We start from the raw sequence: 21,653 nt of genomic DNA, 5'->3' as shown, positions 1-21,653 counted from the left end.
TTGGATGTTGATGAAGTCTTCAGTTCTTCATTGTATCTGTCAACTTTTGCTGGCAGATGCGATGTAACAAGCCATCTCAACACTTAGTGGGTCTATACAATGACCCTTTTATGTAGCTCAGGCGTCCCTGAGCCACTGAGCAGCTCTGACTGGCTGGCCTGGCTGATGGCCGCTGAGCTCTCTCATGCCCCAGTGGCCAGCTGGCGGCTGCGTGATCGCGTGATCTGGGATGGCCCTGCTCACGGGGATAGAGATCGATGAGGGTACCTGGGTCCTCCTCCTTGTGGCCTTTTGTTCTGCAGGAGGCTCAGCTTTCTCGCGTGAAAGAGTCATTGCAGCCAAGCCCCCCGTGCACAGCGCTTTTCAAGCCTCTGCTTGCATCCCATGCGCTAATGCCCACTGGCCAAAGCCACTCCCCTGACCAATCAGGATTCAGTGGGCAGGTAGGAGACTCCATCTCTTGAGGGGAGGGAAGAACTGTGTCCGTTACCTTCTGCCACGTTTACCGTCATGAAGGCGCTTCTGTGCAATCCCACGCGCCCCTGGGGCCTGTGTGAGGTTTGCTGTATATGAAGGTGCCATATTGCTCTTGGAAGTGGCTGTGCCTGTCCTAATCTCAGCAGCAGTGTATGGACACTACCCTGTCCGTGACCTCGCCAGTGCTTCCCGCGCTGGCATCTCACTGGTTGGAGCTCATTGTCAGGATTGCTGGTTGAGGCTTTGCAAATGCTATTGGCCAATTTGCTTTCTGCTTCCATAATTTGTCTGCTTCTATTTTTGTCCCTTTATGTAAAATGACTGTGTGTGTGTGTGTGTGTGTGTGTGTGTGTGTGTGTGTGTGTGTTTGGTTATATATGATGTTTTGAGATTATCTATCTTTATATACAGTTACATGTGTATATAGTTATATATTATTATGTATTATATACACGTGCATATACATATATGTGCATTACACAGCGCGTGCACACACACACGCACACAGATTGTTACCACTGCTCTGGATACATGCATTGCAAACATCTTCTCCAAGCTTGTGGCTTGTTTTGTTTTTTTTTTCTGAGATGTCTTTTCACACACAGTGGTTTACAACTTTAATGGTAAACAAACATCAATCTTTTCCTCTTGTGCTACTTGTGTCTTGCTGGAGACATTCTTCCTTACCCTGGCTCATGAAAATATTCTTTTTTTTTTTTTTAAGAAGTTCACATCATTTCTTCTTTCCATATTTTGGTTTTTAATCTGACAGGAATGGGTATTTGAGGAGGCTGTGAGGTAGGGATACCATTTCATAGGTGGGCAACTCAGTGTCCCTAGGTGGTAACTAAAATATCTAACTTCTCCCTGAAGATCTGCACACTTTATACCGTGTCCACATGCTGGGTAGTTCAATTCTAGGCTTTTGATTTTTTCCATAGTTATTTCTTTATCCCTGTCCCAATACTACCCTGTATCCATGAAGTAACTTTGTAATAAACCATTGGCTCTCATAGGGCAAGGATTCTGAACTGTATGATTTTCCAAATGGCATTTCCTAACTCATGGTTGCTGGTCTGTAAGAATGAAATTGACTTTTGTTCACTCTTTTCCCAGGAAACTTGGCTTCGTAATAATCCTAAAAGCTGTCTGAGACTTGCTTGGGGTTTTCTGTGTAAACAATTATCATTGGTGAATAATGGCCATTTGTTTCTTCTTTAACAACCTTTGAACCTATTTCTTTTTCCTTGGTTTGCTGCATTTTCTGGGACCCTCAAAGCGATATTGACTAGAAGTGGTGGCGGAGGCCACCTGGCCTCATCCTTGAACTTACGGGGAACACGTCTTAGGCTCCACTAAATATGGTAGAAAACCGTTCTCAGGTCGAGGGGGTCTGCTTCTTATTTGCTGAGAGGATTTATCGCGGGTTGGGTGAAAGAACACGCAATGCGTTTCCTGCGCCCGCTGCGGTGGGTCTAGGGGTCTTCCTTTGCTCTGTCGGCTGGGGACTGGAGTGAGACATCAAGGCCTGGGAAAGGCCACGAGGTGAGCAGCTGAGCTCACGGAGGCCCTGCCCTCCTTCCAGCCAGGACCCATCCGCACACAGAGGGCTGTCCCCAGGGGCCCCTCCATCTCGGCCACCCCGTCCCAGGCGGGGCCCTCTGGCCATGTCCAGGAAAGCAGACGTCCAGGCCCGCCCATCCTCCCACTCGGCTCCAGGGTCCAGGCCATGTCGGGAACAGGCGTGTCTGCGCGTACTGGGCAGCGAAGCCTGCGGTGTGTAGCCGTGACCGCGCTCTGCGGGGTCCTGCCTGCTGGCCTCAAGCAGGCTTCCCGGGCGCCTGGGTAGCAGCCGGCTCACGGCGGATGCGCGATGCGGGATGCAGGCAGGGGCTGCCCCACGGGGTGGAGGGCAGAAGGGGGCCTGATCCTGGGCCTGTCCCAGTCCTGGTGAGGGGACCTGCCACCCCCGCTGCCCTCCCCGAGGGGCGAGCCTGCCAGAGCCTGAGATACCAGTGTTGTAAGAGCTGTTTCTCCCTCCCTCTGACTTCTCTGGAATCCCAGCCCCGCCCTCCCCTAGCCTCACGGCCTCCCCAGATTGATAGGTCCCTGGAGAGGTCTCCTCACCCTGCGGATGGGGCACCGGAGCCGTCAGAGACGTGGAGCCCACCCTGTCTGTGTGTTCCCGGAGGGACGGCCCCTGTTTCCTGGAGACGCCCCTACCCTGCCTTCCCCCTTCCTGGGACACAGGGCAAACCCAGCCTGAGGCCACAGAGATTGTGAAATTTTGGTTCTGGCTGGGGGAGAGGGCTGGCCTGTTGAGCACAGCCCTGGGCAAGCAAGGGTCATGCTTGCGCCAGAAGCGACTGCGCCTGGGTCAGAGGGATGTCCCTCAGAGCCCCTCATGCCCACGGCTCCAGGCCCACCCCAGAAGACTGCTCTCTGCTCCATGAGGGAGGCCCTGAAGCCCAGGCTGCGCTGGGGGCTGCAGCTGTGCTGGAGGATGGCTAAGAGTCTGGCGTCCTGACACCCGGGCCCCCCGCCCCCGCCTTTACTCCTGGTGCAGGAGCTGAACTTCAAGGCCTCACACGTGGACTTGTAGAGCCTGGAGAGCATGGGCAGGTGGGTTGTGGGAGGGTGAGGATGGAGGTCTGCGGGGAGGCCAGAACGTGGGTCCTTCAAGGTGGGGCTCCAGGCTGCAGGGACACCTGGGGCTTGGCCTTGGTATTTGTTATCTGTGCTTCATAATAAATAATCACAAATGTAGTGACTAAAAACACACCCATTTATTACCTCACACTTTCTGTGGTCAGGAGTCGGCAGAGATCTCTGCTCAGGGTCTCAGCAGACTGTATTCAAGGTGTCAGCTGGGCTGTGACCCCATCTGAGAATCGGGGGCCCCTTCAAAGCCACGTGGTTGTTGGCAAAATTCAGTTCCCTGTGGTCGCAGGGCAGAGGTCCCCATAACCTCGAGGGCTGCAAGCTGGGGACCACTCAGCTCCTTGCCATGTGGCCCCCTCTATAGGAATTTCACTCCATGGCTGTTTGCTTCTTCAAGCCTGTAGGAGAATTTCTGCAGCTTCAAATCTCTGCCTGCGGGGAAGCCTGGACCCCCTTCTAAAGGGCTCACCTGCTTAGGTCAGGCTCACCCAGGGTAATTCCTGTTTGAGTGACTCAAAGTCAACTGATTAGAGACCTTAATTACATCTGCAAAGTCTTCACCTTTGCACATACATTACCTAATTATGGGAGTGAAATCCCATCACATTCACGGTTTCACTCAGATTATACTGGCCCTTTTAGAATTCTGCCTTGGGACTTCCCTGGCGGTCCAGTGGTTAAGACTCTGCGCTCCCAATGCAGGGGGCACAGTTTCCATCCCTGGTCAGGGAACTAAGATCCCACACACCATGCGGCACAGCCAAAAAAAAAAAAAAAAAAGATGGAATTCTGCCTTCCCTCTGGGTGAAAGCACATCATTGTCTTCATTCATATTTTCACATCAACCCCGGTGACCTTAAACCCGGGAGAAAATGCTAGGTGTTTATGCTGTTGTTAATCTTGTTAACAGTCTGACGAGGAACATACCCCCTTTACAGATGAGAAAAATGAGGCTCAAGGCACATTGGCGTGTGAAGGGCACATGAAGGGTGCCTTCTGCTGGCTGCTCCAGGTCACAGCAGCTTGGAGGGAGGTAAAGCCTGGACTTGACCTTGCACAAACAGACCCCCACCCGGTTGCCGACGGGTCCCACCACCTACACAGCCTGTGACTGACAGCCCCTCCCCAGCCAGGCACTGGGCACCCAAGGAAGCACAAGCTGACTGCTCTCAAGCTCCCCCAAAATGCAGTGGGATCACGGATGGTGCAGACCCTAGTCCGAGGGGCATCTTACATCCCCTGAAGGCTCTCAGAGCTGCCTAGACCCACCTCTCCTCCATTCAGGAGGAAGACCTTCCGTGGCCTGCTTGAACCCCTCTGCTGATGGAGAGCTCCCTTCTCCCTGAGGTGAGCTTTCCCTTCTCTTGAGAACTCGGCCCGAGAATTCAGCTTCATGCCGAGACACACCCACCTCCTTGCAGTTCCCACCCGCCCGTTATTTGGAGGCGATGGGTTGCTGTGGCTCCACCATGATGATGAAGATGACAGATGCTGTGCATACTTGAGATGGTCACTCTCCCTCTCTGAGCCTCAGTTTCCTCATCCAAAGCTAGGGACCAACCTGGACTTGGTTCTCCAAGGGTGGAGACAGCGTGCTGGCAGGGAGCTTCAGGGCCTCGCAGTCAGGAAGGGTGCTGTGTGACCCTGGGCAGGTTGCTTTCCTTCTCTGTTTGGGAAAGCAGGTGGGAGAGTCTTCAGGTACCACCCCCCAACAAGGAGCGTGAATTTTATCCCCAGCCCCAGGGACTCCTCCAGGAGGGGCCACTTGTCCCCGCTTCCGCACATGGCTCAGCCCTGTGCCTGGCCCGCGGTCGTTACTTAGCATGTGCACAGTAAGTGTGCAATGAACCTAAGTGAGAAGGTGACTGGATGGACCCAGTGGAGACACTGTTTCTAAAACTGGGGCAGCAGGGCTTCTGGGCTGTGTGCCTACTGTGTGCCAGACGCACGCCAATCTCACGCCTACTCTGCTGAAAGAGGAGGTTGGGGCCTTGCTGCTCGGGGCCCCGGCCACCAAAGGAACAGACAAGGACTGCAGCCCGGTTGGCCTGGGGCCCAAGCCAGCTGAGCACTGGCCTCCAGCGGCCTGCTCCTCGCCTTGGCCACAAACGGGGGGCTGGCCACCCTGTTCTGCGTGCCTACTGTGTGCTGGCACACAGTTTCTCTTCATGCTCAGAACCTTGAGGTAGGGTTTGTTTTTGGTTACAGATACAGAAGAGACTGAGGGTCTGAGAGGCTGTGACTTGATCAGAGTGACTCAAACTTTGGTTCAGGGTTCTGTAGCCTGCGGTTGCTGGCGCTCTTCCCGTAGCAATAAGCACCGTTAATAGGAAACAGGCCACTATTGGCCCTGGATCTGGCACTGCGCTGGGCCCTCTGCTTCTCGAATCCTCACTTCAACCCAGATGCAGGGATTATCAGCCTCGCTTTAGCTGCGACCAAACTGGGGCTCAGAGAAAGAAACTTTCTCACCCCAAACCCCACAGCCTCTAAGTGGGGAGCTGGGATTTGAACCCAGATGTTGGACAACCGAGCCTCGCCTGGACCTCCAGGTCTGCCGCCCGAGAGCAAGGGGTCTCAGGAGGCCAGAGCCCCCAGGGGGGCCTGGGGTGGGGGGCCGGGACCCCAGGCGGGAGGGGCAGGGGCATGACAGCTTGTGGAAGGTCAGGGAAGGCACGGGTTCCAAGGCACGTGGTGGGCCAGGAGTGACCCGGCCACTGTCCCCACCCCCTGCGCCGAGGCTGCAGGCCCATGACCTCAGGGAGCTGTGTCCTCCGGGTTATTGTGATGGGGCTTCCTGCTGCATCCAGCGCAGGTCATCATGCCTCCGTTTCCAATTACAGCTGGCCTCCTCCTACCTTCCAAACCCGCCCAGCCCACAGAGAAGGCAGCCTGGGGTCAGGGTTAAATAGAAGGTTTGTTGGGACCTGCTCCTTCCCCCAGGAGGTGCCAGTTCTGGAAAGCTCTCTGCTGCCCCCTGGTGGGGGAGGCCTGGGAGGGGCCTGCAGCGTGGCTGGGCCTCTCTGGGGCTCCCCGACCCCAGGACCAGAGGAAGGATGATGGATTCCCACTGCCCTCCTCCCCCGGGCCTTCCAGGCTCTGCATCCTGGGCGCAAAACCAAACCAGGGCTCTCCTGACTCGGGAGCCCCTCTCCAGGCTCCGTTTTTTTCTGTTAACGGGGAGGATGGGAAGTCCGATGACTGCTTCACAGTCCAGGAGATTTCTTTGGGGACACGAAAATGTTTTGGAGCTAGACTGAGTGGTGGTTGCACAGCATTGCGAATGCGCTAAGTGCCACTGAATTGTTCACTTTAAACGGTTGATTTTATGTTATGTGCATTCCATCTCATCAAAAAGAGAAGCTTCGGGACTTCCCTGGTTGTCCAGTGGTTAAGAATCCAAGCTTCCACTGCAGGGGCATGGGTTCCATCCCTGGTCGGGGAACGAAGACCCCATATGCCACACAGCCAAAAAAAAAAAAAGAGAGAGAGAGAGAAGCTTGGAATAGTACTGTGGGGTGGGTAAGAGCCACTGGGGATGCCCACGGCCTCTGAACCTGGCACCCTGTCTGGAAGTCGGGGAGCTGATTTCAACCCTGCCTAGATTCCTGGTCCTTGGCGGGTTGCTGGGAGGGAAGGGGAGAGAGAGGCCGGGGAGGGCTGGGGTAGACGGCCCAGGTAAGCCTTTAAATACACTCAGCAGTGGACTCCACGTCGGGCTGGAGACCCTGACACCACGTGTCCTGAGGGCCGACTGGGGGCTGGAGGTGGGACTGGCCAGGCTGGGCAGGAGGACACCCAGGTGGGGGGCACTTAGACCCCCTTCTCCTGTCTCCATCACTTTCAGGACACAGAACTGGGGTAGAGAGGTACGGAACCATGTACCCGCCCTTGGGTCCTAATGGGACATATCACATGGGGCAGGCTGGCAGGGTGGTGCAGTGGTTACTATGCTGGGCTCTGGAGCTCTGCCCCTACCTACCTGCTGTGTGACTGCAGGCAACAGACCTAACCTCTCTGTGCCTCTGTCTCTTCAACTGTAAACAGATATAACTATCCCGACCTCACAGGGTGGTTTGAGGATTACAGGCAGACAGAGTGCAGTGCTGGACATTCAGTGAGGGTCCAGGGAGGGAGGAGAGGCCCAGGGAATCCCACGACCTGAAACTGGGGGTTGCGGGAAGGACTTGCCCAAGGCCACACGGTGAGTGACCGGCTGGGGGGACCCGGCCTGGGTCGGCTAGACCCACAGTCCTGCCCGCTCACACCCGAGGTCGGGATGCAGCAGCGGGGTGGCCCCCGGGGACAGGGCCCAGTCCCCAGACACTCCCCGGGAGGCAGCCCAGGGAGGGGAGCCTGAGGACTCCAGGTTTCTGCAAAAAACATTTATTGCTATTTGACCCCTGCCCTCGTGCCCCCATTTCCCAGGAAGCGAGCCCCCTGAGACACTGGGACAGACGGAGGCCACGGCTCAGGACGGGGGCCCGGGGACCAGCCAGGCCGCCCGCCCGCAGCACCGCCCAGGGGCCAGGTGTCCCCGGCGGATGTTGAGCTCGGTGGCAAAGGTCCGAGCCTTCTGGTAGAAGAACAGGGACTTCTCACGGTCCAGGAGGAAGTTGTGGTAGATGGCAGCCAGGCGCATGTAGATCTTCATCTGCGCCTCCTTGTCGCCCAGGTCCACGGCCGCTGCCAGCGCCAGCTGGTAATACCCAGCCGCGTCGAGCGGGTCCTGCAGGGGAGACGGCATGCAACCAACCGATGGGACAGCTCCGCGCCAGGGGCTTTGGGGGAGCTGGTCTCCCCCAAGGCTGTGCCCTCCAAGCCCAGGACTGGGCCCACGACAGGGCTCCAGGGGGACAGGACGCTTCACTGCCCCAGACGGGCCACAGCTTCAGTGCCTCTGGGCTGGCCCTGCGTGCTTCCCCCAAGGAGGCGCCCACCTGCTCCCGGGGCTGCCTGAGAGCCACTGGAGGTCTGCGGGGGCCTGACTGGGGTCTCGCTGGCCCTGGTCCCTCCTGCGCTCTAGACCCACTGGTCCTCCCCCTTCCTGGAGCCAGGGCCTCGAACCTCGTAGCACCCAGCGTCCCCTCGTCCTGGAAGCCTCTTCCCTGCTCACCCCTGGGGCCTGGGGGGACATCTGTGGCTTCCCCTTGGGCTGAGCTGGGGTCTGACCGGCTGCTCTGAGAGCCCCCAGCAGGGCTACCCCGGCCCAGCGGGGCCATGGCTTGATTACCTCCAGCCCATGTCCACACTGATGCCAGCACGAACGGCCTTCCCCGGGCCAGGCCCAGCGCAAAGCCGCTCACGGGCGTCATCTCAGAATCCCCTGCGACTCCAAGGGACCGTGCCTTCCCCCAGGACATGGGATTCCGTTTCAGACACATCTTTGCCTCAAACCCAACGTCCCCAGGCTGGCATGTTCCCCCACCCCTGCCAACTCCTGTCTCCCACCCCAGCCTCCCCAGGTCCTCCACCCGAGTTCACCCAAGGGACTGCTCTAAACCCAAACCCAGCCCGGCCACGCCCTGCTCACAATGGCTGCCCAGGACAGAGGACAAAGTCCAAAGTCACCAAGCCCTGGCCCCTCACTGCCCCCCCCAACACCCCAAGCCAGGATCCAGAAGACAATTAAAGCAGGTGTGTGTAGCAGTTCAGTGACACTGTCCCAGCCCCGGCCCTGGCCAGGCACAGGACCCTGTGTGGATGGCAGGGGCGGGGCGGCCCACACGGCTGATTCTGGGACTACAGGACCACAAGGGTCGACCAGCACTGAAACAGAGGGAAGCTGTGGGAGCCTGGGAAGCACCTGACTCAGCCTGGGGTGGGATGGGAGGGCTTCCTGGAGGAGGAGACATCCCAAATAATGGAAGTAATTGGCCAGAGTGGGCGGTTGGGGGGGGGGGTGGTGTGCATTCCTGTGCATGTGTGCACATGTGTGTGTAGAAGCTAGCAGGTGGCAGACCCAGAATTCACACCCAAATCTTTCCTAGTCCAAGCCTCGCTCTTTCAGCTATGACCCACCACACACAGGCTAAAGATGGTCCTGCCTCTGTCTAGCCCCTCTTTCTCCTTCCCATCCCTGTCCCACGCAGGAGAGCCCCTGGGTCACACGCAGAGCATGAGGGGGCCGCTTTCCCTCCTGGGCACGTGGGGAAGGATATGAGGTGAGGGAATTCCAAGGCCTCAGCGTGGTAAAGGCAGGCGTGGCCTTGGCAGGGTGATCACGGTGAGGCTGTGGACGGTAGCGCAGCCTGGGAAGCCCATTTGGAGAGAAGCGGAGGAGTTCTCTGCCCCCTGACCCCAGCTGCCCGGCCAAGGGAACCTGGCCTCAGCCACAGCCCTGCCCTTTCCTTCCTGCCCGGAGTGACCGTGGAGAGATTAGCCCCCATCCCCAGGGCTCCCTCCCAGTGTCAGGGGCCAGCGAGCGTTCCACTTGGGCTTAGATCAGACACCTGGGGTCTGGAGCTGACCCTGGCCTGGCTCATCCCCCCTTCCCCATCTTGGGCAAATCTGTTCACCTCCCCAGCCTCAGTTTCCCCTTCTTGTTTTGAGCTGAGGAACCTCACACGGCTCCCTGCTGAGGTACAGAACTGATCATGCAGAACCAGGGGTGGCCCGTGCTCTGATGTGGCCCTATCCTCAGACCGTCCGAGGGCAGAGGGCTCTGGGCGTACGGAGAGGTTGGCTCAGGAGAGGCTGGCCCCAGTCCCGCTCCACCACCAGGCCCCCCGCACAGGAGGGGGGGCCCTGATGCGGAGAGAGTGAGCAGGGTCGCAGGGCCCCAGGGTTCCAGGGTGTCAGCCTCAGAGTCCCAGGCCCACAGGGCCACAGGGCTGCAGAGTCCCAGGCGCTGAAGGCCCAGCGTGCTGCTCCCCATCCTACCGTAATTAGCTGCCCACTCCTAGCCTCAGTCTCCTCCCTGTCCCGTGGGGTCACCAGCTCCTCCCGCAGCAAAGCATTTGAAGAGGCAACCACACAAATCCTGGACAGCACGGAGCCCGGAGAGCACGGAGCCCGGAGAGCACGGAAGCCGAACAGCACGGAGCCCGGAGAGCACGGAGCCCGGAGAGCACGGAGTCTGGACCCCGGTGGGGCTCAGCTGCAGGGATCATCACTGCCCTTGGGACCCCCCAGCACTGCCTGGCCCTGACATAGCGGAGGCTGCAGTGACCACTTCTGACCACCATGTGTCACCAGTGCACAGCCAGGTCTGCCCTAGGCAGGGGGTTACCTGCAGGGAATGGGGGATCTCCCAGGGCCGCCCCAGCTCCTAGATGCCATTAGTTGGGGAGGGGAAAGGGAAGAGCTCAGCCCCTGGGCTGGGGCACCCTCACCCCTCAACCAACACAGAGCAGGGACACTGCGCAGGTGCTGCGCTAGACCCAGAGTGGGGATGACGGGGGGTGTCTGCGCGTGCGGGGAGTGGCGGGGAACAATAGAGGAGACATTTCCAGCCCCTTGTCTGCATCCACTGCGGGGCTCAGAGACAAATGGAAAAGCGGTCCCCTTCTCCTCCCAGCCCTGCAGCTCTGACAGGGCAGCGGCTCAGCCAGGGTGCTGGAGTGGTATCCCTGCCGTAAAACCTGTGGCACCCCACCTTGAGCCCCAGTTTCCGTCTCTGTGAAGTGAGGTGATAATAGTGTCCCTACCCCATCCAGGTGATGTGAGGATTCCAGGAAAGAAGAGCTCTGCACAGCCTGGCAAGCTTCCTGGAGGAGAAGCCAGGGTTTGGGTTGCACCTTGCAATGTGGGTCTCTGGGAATAATGGTGACCCTTCCCCTGCCCCAGGAATGTCTTTACCCCCCACCCCGATTATTTTGTGGCTAATTCCTGCTTGACTGTCGAGACTCAGCTTTGCAGTCACCTCCAGGAGCCCCCCGCCGCCACTACACTCCATTTCGTCCTTTCCCCAGTGGCCGCGTCATCTCTTCGCACGTCAGCCGCCTGCACTGGCCCTGAGCTCTAGAGGGCGGGGCCTGACGCGCAGGGGAACTCTGAGAGTGTCCGCTGGCCTCGCCTGCTCGTCACAGGAAGCCCAGAGCTCCGGAGAGACCACTGGGACCGGAGAAGGACCTGGACCCAGGCCTCCCCGGTGTGGGTGCACGACGGCCCCCCTCACCCCAGCGTCCCAGCCCTGCCTGCGCCCGCCCACCTTGAGGTCGTAGAAGATGATGTCGCCGAGCACCAGATACACCTTCACGTAGTACAGGGTCTCCTCGTCAAACTCCAGCGGCGAGGTGCAGAGCGAGAGCGCCTTGAGGTAGAAGTGCTCTGCCAGCTCCCCGCGGCCCAGCTGCTGGTGCAGCGCGGCCAGCCGATGGTAGGCCACGCGCTCGTTCAGCCGGTCCCCTGGGGACGCAGGGAGGGGCCACGAGTGAGGACACGGCTGCTCAGGGCGGCGGGGCACGGCCAGCCAGGAGCACACGGGCCGTCACCGTCTGTCACCGTCTCCGAGCTCCAGCCAGCCCCTTCCTGGCCCCAGACTCTCCTTCCCATCTGTAACGGGGACCTGATAAGGTCCGCTCCCCGTCCGCCTCGGGGATGCGGCAAAGTCATGCATCAGGAAGCCCTGGCTCTGGGCCTGCACGGACCCTCCTGGACAGGGGGCTTTGCTTACTGTTTTGACTGGAGAACTGTAAGTCCTGCAGTCTGTGCACCTGCAGGTGCCAGGGCTCCGGTCAACCTGCAAACACGACCTTTGGCCTCCCGCTGTACAGTCAGCGGCCCCTACCCCGTCCTCGGGGAGTCACCACACGAGGCTGTCTCCAAGATCCTCCCCCTTCCAGGGCTCCCCTGCTGAGCACCTACTGTGTGCCCAGCCCCCTTGGGCTGCCTGTCTCGGGGAAGACAGACGGCCTGGAACAGCGCATTAGGGACAGACGGATGGCGGGCATTGAGGGACCGGCCTCCGGAAAGGGGACTGGGATTTGGCCAGCCAGCAGGGGCCGCTGGCGGCGAGTGGGGAAGGGACAGCGGGAGGGGACAGCAGGCAGAAAGGCACGGGGTGGGCCCGCCTGGCAGGTTCGCGAGTGTCAGGAGTGCTGCTGCCCGTCTCAGCAGCCTGGCCCGCGGGAGAGGCGCCTGCAGCCCGGGAGACCCGCGGCCGCGCTCAGACCTCAGAGGTGGAGGCCCTGGGCCCGGGGTGGGGCTTACCCAGGGTGACGCTGAGCGCCAGGGCCGTGTGGGCGAACTCCAGGCCCTCCTGCGGCGCCTCCGTCTTGGCCAGCAGCGCTGCCAGCTTGTTGCAGAGCCGCAGCTCGGCCTCCTGGCTCCCCGTGGTCACGGCCAGGGGCAGCGCCCGGTCCTGCCAGCACAGGCGGGCGGGTCAGGCCTCCGGCCGCAGCAGCCAGCCAGGCCTGGTACCCTCCTCAGAGCCCCAGTCCTGCCCCCACTAACCCACTGGAGCTTTACACAGCTCTGCCCACCCCGGGAAAGGTCAGCTCAGAGTGGTGTGACACCCCCAGCGTCACTGGGCCATGAGCAAGCTGGGTGTGAACCTTGCCCATCGAGCTACACCACACACACTCAGACCAGCCCTGCCCCTGCTGGGTGATGGGCGCCTGACCAGGAAGGTCCAACACCCCTCTAGGCTCTAAATACACCGCGCTTATCTGTCCCCTGGGGCTGAGCCACACGCACGAGCTGGGCAGACGGATGGGGAGAAGCTGCCCTCCCTGGCAGGCACGTGCAGACCTGGGCCCTGGTCCGGGTCCTCCCCCTGATGTGCTGTGTGTCCTTAGGCACACCCCTGTGCCTCTCTGGGCCTGCTTCTTCGTCTGTCAAATGGGGACAGTCCTCGCATTCCAGGGCTGTTTGGATCACCGAGATGCATGTCCTACAATGGTCCTTCCTTGCTCTGTCCCTCCCAGGCTGGGGATGGGGGCCAAGACCATCCCTGACCAAACCACTGGGAAACTAAACACGTGCGTGGGGGACCCTGCCTCCAGAAGGGATGCCCCCTGAGGCCCACCCGCCTGGACCCACGGCAGCCGCTCACCCGGTAGAAGGACACGGCTTTCTCCCGCTCCCAGGTCCCGTTGAAGAAGATGTCTCCAGCCGCCTCAAAGAGCTGCAGCCCCAGCTTGGGGTCCCCTGTGTACAGGGCCGCGTTCTGTGCCACCTGTGGGAATGCAGACACTCTCATGGGACCCCCAGTGACCCGGCAGGGCGAGGTGGCCGGGCCCGCTGGGGGAAGCTCACAGCCACCTGCCGGCCGCCCGGGGCCCTCTGTCACACCGACACGGAGTGAGGGCTCTTTCCTCGCATACACCTCAGTCCCTGTGCCTGCGGGGCCCTCGTCACCTGCTGGCATGAGGACAATCATCTAAGCCCTGTGTCCCAGGAGGAGGCCTTTCCAGCTGAGGCCCCAGGAGCCGGCACGTGTGGGCTGGGGAGGCACTTGGGGCAGAGCTCAGAGCCAGCCTCCGAATCCCGCCGGCCATGCCCAGACCACAGCATCCTCTGCCCGGCTTCACCTGGGGCTCCCAAATCCTGGCTCCTTGGGCCCCCCTATTTTCCCTCCCGAGCACTTAGAGACACCCGACCGCACATCCACTTGTCTCTCCCGCCAGAGGACTGAGGCTGTCGCTCCTCTGCTGCGTCCAGGGCTTCGCACGTGCCTGGCGCATAGTAGGTGCTCAGAAAAAAATGCCGAGTGACTGAGGGGACCGGCCCTGGTCCGCAGTCCAGCCACACCCAGCGGCTTGCAGCCCAGACCGCTGCACTCCCGGCCACCACTGGGCCTTTGCACCTATGAGTCCTGGTGCAGGAATACCCCATATCCCTACCACCGCCCTGCAATTCAAACAGCCTCCGTGACCCCAGGCTGACCGAGCGCACCCCCGGCTCCTTTCTGTGCCGCAGCCCTGGCCCCAGGCGGCATTGCTTGTAGAGGAGGCTGCGCCCTCCACCAGCTGCCAGCTCCTGATCTGGTTCGTCAACCCCTGCCTGGCCCAGGGGAGGTACACAGCAGGTGCCCAAAAAGGAAAAAACCCACAAGGCTCTTGGGTCTCTCAGTTTGTCACAAATCATGTCATGTTTGAGAAACTGTCAAAAAACGGAGCTTCTGTGATAAATTTGTTTTTTAAGGAGAAATGCCGTGCGCTGCTGAAGCAAGTTCTGTGCGTCAGCTGAGTGGGCACAACATTTGCACATTTATTGAGCACTTGCTGTGTACCAACACAATCGGGGGCACTGTCCCCGGAGCCTCTGTCCCCAGAGCTCAGATGGTTGCGGAAGACGCTGGAGATCTGGGGAGGCGGGAGGTGGCGCGGGCACCTGGCACGCGGCGACTTAGGGGTGAGTGGGCGGGTGGCTGAGTGACCACACGCACACGCCCGGAGCCCTCGCACCTGGATGTAGAGATCCACCAGCTCGTTCTGCTGGAGGATGTAGTAGATCTTCCCCGCCTGCAGCCAGGCGTATGCCTCTTTCTCCTTCTTCTGCAGGTCGATGAATATCCCCAGACTGCGCTTGGTGTACTCCAGTGCGGACTTGTAGGCCCTGGAATTAGATGTGGGCGGTCAGAGCAGGTCTCCCAGGCCGGCTGCCCGCGGGGAGTGGACGGGGCTCTCCCCAGGGCCGTCTGGTGACCGTGGACCTGGAACGTCAGGAGCCGGAACAGAGCCTGCCCTTCCCAGGCTGTTGGGAGATCCGGGATGAACAGACAGCAATTCGTCCAGCAAAGAGGAAGGAGGCCCTTGGGATGGAAACAGGCAGCCACGGGGCAGGAGAAGCGTGCTGTTTGTCTGCCTCACTTCCCCAGACACAGGCCCATGTCACTTCCAGACGCAGCAGGGACTGTGGCCACCGGGCAGAAATGTAGAGATCGTCCAGGCTACTGGTTCTCACACCAAGGGAGCGTCGGAACCACCCAGGGGGCTGTTCAGACACAGATCGCAGGGCTCTGCTCCCAGAGCTGCTGACTCAGGATGTCTGGAGTGAGGCCTGGGCATGTGCATTTCGCACCAGCGCCCCGGCAAGGTGGAGGCTTCTGATCCGGGGTCCCCACTTTGTGGAGCATCGATCTAGGTCGCTGGCCCATTGGTCCTGCTGTGAAACCGAGGCCCGAGGATGAAGGGCGGAGGCCAAGACTGGCACCTCTCCTGAGTCCTGGGGAACCCGGCTCCTTCCCTGCCCTCGGGGAGCGCCCACGCTGGAGGGGCTGTTGTGAGACTCTGCCAGCCTGCAGGCTGTGTGGTCCAGCCATTTGTCACCCACCCCCGGCCAGGATGCTCTGGGTGGGCTTCACATGTGATTCTGACAGTCAGCTGTCTCCAGTGGACGAGAATCCTCTGGGCACACGTGGCTGCTGTCCTCGCATCTGAGGGGACAGACGAGGACCAGACTACCTCGCCCAGAGCTGGGCCGGCGAGAAAAGACTCAGGGCAGACAGCGGTCAGCTTCCCAGAAGCCACCACGGCAGGAAGAAGGGTCCAGAAACACATGCTCTGCCTCCCTTGGGGATGAGACCAGGCCTGCTGGCTCAGAGCCCGTCTGACACTATGGGATGAAATGGCCCCTGAGGAGGGGCTGTCCTAGGACGGTGGTCCAGCATCCTCAGCACCCTTCCCGCCCCCAGGGCCAGCCCTCACCGCTCGGTGCCCAGGGACAGGTAGAGTTGGCTGATGGCCTCCAGGAGCTGCCCCTCCAGCACCTTGTCGGCCACCCTGCGGGCCAGCGAAAGGTGGAACTCGTGGTAGACGACGCACTGGGCCTCACTGGGCATGACCGTGCTGTAGAAGTGACACAGCCGCTGGACGGCGTGCAGCTGGCCTGGGCGGGAGACAAAAGGAAAAGGCCCCCATCATGCATCACAGCAACGTTCGCAGGGTCAAAGTCCCCTGCTGGGTGCCCGCCTCTGTGAGCTGGGGTCATTGCACGTGCAGACAGGCTGAGTGTCCTGCTCAAGGTCACACAGCCGGCCAGCATCCCGAGACAGGGCCAGGCCAGGCACGTCACAGGGGCTCGAGGGACAGCACCGACCGCTTTTATAACCCTCAGCCTGGGCCGCCCTGGCCGGGCTCTCCCACCGCACCGGGATGCTGTTTCTGCTTCACAAAGCTCCTCCCAGCCAAACAGGGGCTGCCCTCACACTGAGCGGACAGGACAGGGATCACCGACACCCCCATGTGGCAGAGGGGTGAGCTGAGTTCAAAGCCGGAGCACACGGCACGCGGTGGAGAAGGGATCAAATCCAGCTCCGGAGTTCCAGAGCCGACGCTCCTTCAGGAAGCCGGGCTCCAAGCCCTCAGCCACACTTGCCTCTCCTAAAACCAGAGGGCTGGGAACCGTTGGGAGCTTCCACTATTAAAAATGACCCGGGGATGAACAAGCCAAGAGAAGACTTGAACGACACCGCGAACCACCCAGCCCTAACAGACCACAGAACATGCCCCCGGCAACAGCAGAACACGTGTTCTTCACGTGCCCACGAACATTCTCCAGGACGGACCAGAGGCTGGATCACAAAACTATTCTCTGTAAACATAAAAGGATTGAAATCATGCGAAGCATGTTCTCCAGGTGCAATGGAATGAAATCAGAAATCAGTAACAGAAGGAAGTTTGGGAAATTCACAGATCTGTGGACATGAACATCATATTCCTCAATCACCAGTGGGTCAAGGAAGGAAACTAGAAGATATCTGAGATGAGTGAGCATAAAAGCACAGCACACCACAATTTAGGGGATGCAGAGAAAGTAGTGCTTAGAGGGACTTTATTACTGTAAATGCCTGTGTCAAAAAAAGAATAAAAATTTCAAATCAAAACCCCAAACTTCCCCCTTAAGAAACTAGAAAAAGAAAAGTTAATTAGACCCAAAGCAAGCAAAAGGAAGGAAAAATAAAAGTTCAAGCGGAAATGATAAAATAATAGAGAATAGAAAGATAGAGAAAAATCAATGAAACCCAGTGAGGGTTCTTTGAAAAGATTAACAAAATTGACAAATCTTTAGCTGGACTGACCAAGAAAAAAAAGAAAGAAGATGAAAATGACTAAGACCAGGAGTGAAAAAGGGGACATTACTACCGATCTCACAGAAATAAAGGGCATGCTATGAACAATTGTACGCCAACCAATTAGGTAACCAAGATGAAATGGACAAATCCTAGAAAGACACAACCTACTGAAAGGGGCTAAAAAAGGAGCCAGACCAAGCACTGAGTGACCCTGGGGTGTCACCCTAGCCCTTAGTCTCCTCACTGTTCAATATGGGGGAGGAGCAAACAACATGACCCTCTGGGTCCCCCAGCTCTGCATTCCCAAGTCTGAATCCCCCATTGCCCGGGTTTGGGGAGGTGGGTCAAAGGAAGTTTCTGCTAGGCACACGGGGGGGCCACGTTCCACTGACGAGCCCATCAGGACCTGCCTGAGGGCACGGGGTGGGTCAGGGACCCAGCTCTTGGTTCCTTCTGGAGGTCCAGAGGGACCCCTTCCAGCCTCAGTGAGTGGTCTACATCCCTCAGTGGCTTCCCAGCACTCTCAGGAAAAACACCAAACCACAGCCTGGGCTCCTGGGCCCCTGCCTAGCTTCCCACCTGAGGTTCTCACCACCACCCCCCCCACCTGACCCTCCCACTCCAAACTTTGCACCTCCCTGTGTGGCCCAGCTCACTCGCCCCAGGGCCTTTGCACAGGCTGCTCCTTCTGCCAGACCCCCATCCCGTGCTTGGCCAAACCCTTCTCATCCCTCAAGTCCCAGACTAATCAGACTGCCCCGACCCACGAGTTGAGGCCTGGTGCTGCCCATATTTAAGCTGAGCTCCTGCTTTTGTGGCTCTTGTGACCCAGGCATCTGTTTCCCATGCTTGGCCGCCAGCCCCCAGTGAGGACCACTCGGGTCCATTTGCAGGTGGAGCCCCGCACAGAGCCTGGCGTATTCACACAAGTAGCTGTTGGATGAAGCAACTGCCCTGCACCCTCTGTGCAGGGGAGATGCCAGGTGTGCAGGGCTGTTGGGAGATGCCAGCACCAGCTGAAGCACCCAGCATTCAAGGCCCAGGTGGCTCCTCGGCACGGCTGCCCCCCCACCCCGGCCTGAGCTACGTCCCGGGTCACCACCGCCCGTTTGCCGGAGACCGCCAGGATTCCCGGCCTCGGGACTTTCAATGCGCAAAGCAGGACGGTCCCAGGCAAACTGGGACGAGTCGTTTGCCCTGGTGACATCTGGCCCAGCGTGGGACACCCTCCAAGCGTCTGCAAACATCTGCTGGTTTCCAGTACTCAGCATTGTCGGTGCAAAAACAACCGCTCGCCTCTGAATCGCAAACCCCAGGTGTGTTCTGAACAGAGATGGAAAGAAAACGTGTTTTCTTTCTTTCCAGGAAGCCAGTGTGCCCCACACTTACTCTCCAAATGGTCCGTCTCCACGGCGACCAGAAAGGCCCACTCGTAGTAGCACTTGCCCTGCCGGGTAAGGGCCCTACGGGTGCACAGGTGACCCAGCCGCAGGAGCACCTGGGTGAAGTCTGGGCCGCACTCTCCGCTGGGCAGCCGCGAGAAGAGCTTCACGGCCTCCAGGAAGTAGTGCTGGGCCAGCCTGCCGGCGCCGGTCTGCAGGCACAGGGTCCCGAAGTTGGCCAGGACCACCGCCTTGTTCCGCTGGCGACCCAGGCGCCTGGCAACCCGCAGGGCGCGGTAGTAGCTCTCGGCCGCCTGCCGAGTCCTGCCCATCCTCTTCAGGGCAATAGCTACCATGTTGGCGATCACGCCCTCCTGGTCCAGGGAAGCCACCGCCGCCTCCAGGACGGACTCCAAGATGTCCAGGGCTGCCGGGATCTGCCTGTGAAGCACGTGCAACCAGGCGAGGGCCACCAGGCGGTCCACGACCGTGCGGCCGCCAGTCTGGGCGTCCGTCTCCGCGGCCCGCGTCATGAAGGCGATAGCCCTGCCCTGTCGCCCGTGGTGGCTGTGCAGCTGGGCCAGGCTGGCGTAGATGGGGCCGCGCAGCGCCCGCCCTGCGCCCGAGTCCGGGGAGGCCAGGGCCCGCAGGAGGTAGGGGGCGAGCTGGGCGGGGAGGTGGGGGAGCCGGGGGCTGCTCCGCAGGACCAGGGCCGCGCTCCGGAGCGCGCTGTCCAGCGAGCCCCGCGCCCGCCGCGTGGCCACCTTGACGCAGCTCAGCGCCAGCTGCGGGAGGCACTTGCGGCTGTAGACGTCGGCCAGCAGCAGGTAGCAGTCTATGGGCCACGAGGCGCCCGAGGCCCCCCAGGCCCCGTGCAGCTGCAGCAGCCTCTCCAGGAAGGGCAGGGCCTCCTCGGGCTGCTTGACGCGGGCGTGGTGCTCGGCCAGCAGGAAGCAGGCCCGGGCCTCGGCCTGCGGGCTGCGGGCGCCGATAGCCCTCCGCAGGCCGAGCTGCAGGAGCCCCGACTCGGCCTCGGAGCCGCGCACCTGGCCGGGCGTCCCCAGGAGCAGGGCCAAGGCCTTGGGCACCACCTGCGCACACTTCTCCCTGTTCTTCTGCCGCAGGTGGACAGCGGCCAGGCCGGTGTACACGGCCGCCACCAGGACGAGGTCCCCGAAGCGGCCCCCCAGCGCCCCCAGGGCTTCCTCGAAGTACACGCGGGCCTGGGACAGCTTCAGCCGCCGCACGCACAGCCGCCCCAGCAGGAAGCAGAGCCTGGCCAGGGCCATGGGCAGCCCCGCCTTCTTGGCCAGCCCCCGGGCCTCAGCCAGAAGCCGGGCCAGCTCCTCGTCGTCGGTGAAGCCGCCGAACGCGCCGCTCAGCCGGGGCGGGGAGAGGTCGTACAGGCCCTGGAAGCCGGCCTCGAAGCCGGGCTTGTCCAGGAACAGCAGCAGGGAGCCCAGGGCCTCCGGGTCAGCCCGGTCAGCCCCGGCGTCCAGGCGGAAGGAGGGCTCCTTGGTGTCCGGCGAGCTCGCACCACTGGAGGCCCCGTGGGCACCCGGGGACGTTGGCTCCTTGGGGCAGCCCTGGCAGGACTTGCATCGTTCCAGGACATTCTTCACCTTCCGCAGGGTCTCACGTGGCTCTGGGTGCAGGCAAGGCGGGGGCATCTCTGCAAGTGACCAGAATGCCCACATGGGTTAGAGTGTGACCTGAGTCCAGGCTGGGCCAGGGGCGTCCCTCCCCGAGCCGCCGGGTCCCTGTCACCTCTCCCACGGGGCTGCCCTGAGATTTCTGTGGACTGCGGAGCGCGGAGCTGGACGCAGTGCGGGGCCGCAGTAGGAGTGACTGCTGGGAGAACACGGAGCGGGTTGGCCACGCTTTTATCAGGCAACGCTCCTTACCTTTGTCCTTCCCTCTCAGCCAGGTGAGAAGCCCCCAGGAAATCAATCAGTAGCCAATCAGAGCTGCTGCCCAGCATGAGCTCAAAAGCACCCACAGAACTGACAGTGGCCTGTGTGTCCATCTGCCCGGCTCTAGCATGCGGGTCATTATGACAGGAAACACGGAATGGCTCCCAGAGCCCGGGGCGCCCCCTTCATCTTGGCTGGTTGGGGAATCTGAGGTTCACGGTCACTAAAGGGTTAAAGAGGAGTGCCGGAGAGTCTGGGGACAAGGAGGTGCCCACAGCTGCCCGCCAAGAGGCTGTTGGCCTTGGATGGACTCAGCGCCCGGAGGCATGTCCAGCCTCTAGGAGCAAACAAGCTACATTTCCTGTTGCCAAAACATGGGCTTTGAAGGGGAATTTGTTTGGAAGGAAAGAACCAGGATCTAAAGACTCTTCTGTATCGAGTTCACTTGTAGAAAAATATGTTCAGAACTGTCTATTAGTCTGTAAAGCCCAGGAATTTAAAAAATTAAATATGGTTGAGCGGCAAATGTGGGACTTGGCCATGTACTTGATGAGCTAAGAAACGCCTGCAATCCAGCAGAGGCGAGTGGGCTTCCCAGGGCGTCTTCCCACGTTATCCCGGTTATCGTGTCCCCGACAGCTGAGATCCTCCCCGAAGACAAGCCTGCAGGGGGTCTGGGGAGGAGGGAGGGCCCTGGAATAGCCCTGGGACCCCGGGGGCTGGCTTCCGGGCCTCTTCAACCAGATCCCAAAGTGGTCCTTCTGTGTTTGTGCTTAGATGGATCCCATCCCCAGGGAATCTCAAAGGGTCCTTGGCACCTGTGTCCCCAGGCTCTCCCTGACGCCGACCCCCTACTGTGGGGAGAGGGCGTATGGAGGGAGAAGGAGGGGGTCTCCCTGAACCAGCCCCCCACAGGAAAGAGCAGGTCCTCAAGGGACTTTTCCAACATAAGGCTCCAAATTCAGCAACCTGCACACCCCCTTCATCCCTCCAAGCAGGGCACGGGGCAAATTTCAGCTGTTCTAGGTTACCTGAAAGGAACCCAGAACCAGGCATGAGCTCAGACAACGGCGGGGATGGCCCATCTTTGCTGGGGACAGTTCAGGGGGACCAGGCATGGGCTTGGCAGTGGACAGGTCACCCTCCCTACATGGGCACGGTGCAGGGGGGGCTGGCACGTTTGTTGGGGACCTGCTGCGGCAGTGGAGGGGAGCCTCACCTCCACCTCATCCAACGTCCCCCCTCCAGGTCCGACTCCCC

At 60.2% G+C, this 21,653-nt stretch overlaps 1 protein-coding gene across 3 annotated transcripts in view; it reads right to left on the bottom strand.

Moving 5' to 3' along the window:
* Positions 1–7,508: 7,508 nt before the first annotated feature.
* Positions 7,509–21,653, bottom strand: part of SH3TC1 (SH3 domain and tetratricopeptide repeats 1) — a 36,497-nt gene continuing 22,352 nt past the window's right edge. For all 3 annotated transcript variants that reach the window (XM_082391453.1, XM_082391454.1, XM_082391455.1), the window contains 7 exons: positions 18,488–20,152; positions 15,732–15,912; positions 14,490–14,640; positions 13,136–13,258; positions 12,292–12,442; positions 11,291–11,487; positions 7,509–7,867 (listed from right to left, as the gene is read on the bottom strand). In XM_082391453.1, the coding sequence (XP_082247579.1) occupies positions 7,610–7,867; positions 11,291–11,487; positions 12,292–12,442; positions 13,136–13,258; positions 14,490–14,640; positions 15,732–15,912; positions 18,488–20,152 (2,726 nt within the window). In that variant the 3' untranslated portion in view covers positions 7,509–7,609. The remainder of the gene's footprint in view (positions 7,868–11,290; positions 11,488–12,291; positions 12,443–13,135; positions 13,259–14,489; positions 14,641–15,731; positions 15,913–18,487; positions 20,153–21,653) is intronic.

The sequence above is a fragment of the Balaenoptera borealis genome, assembly GCF_965194805.1.
Source record: "Balaenoptera borealis genome assembly, chromosome: 4".
Lineage (NCBI taxonomy): Eukaryota > Metazoa > Chordata > Mammalia > Artiodactyla > Balaenopteridae > Balaenoptera > Balaenoptera borealis.
This window is presented reverse-complemented; position numbering and strand designations above follow the sequence as displayed.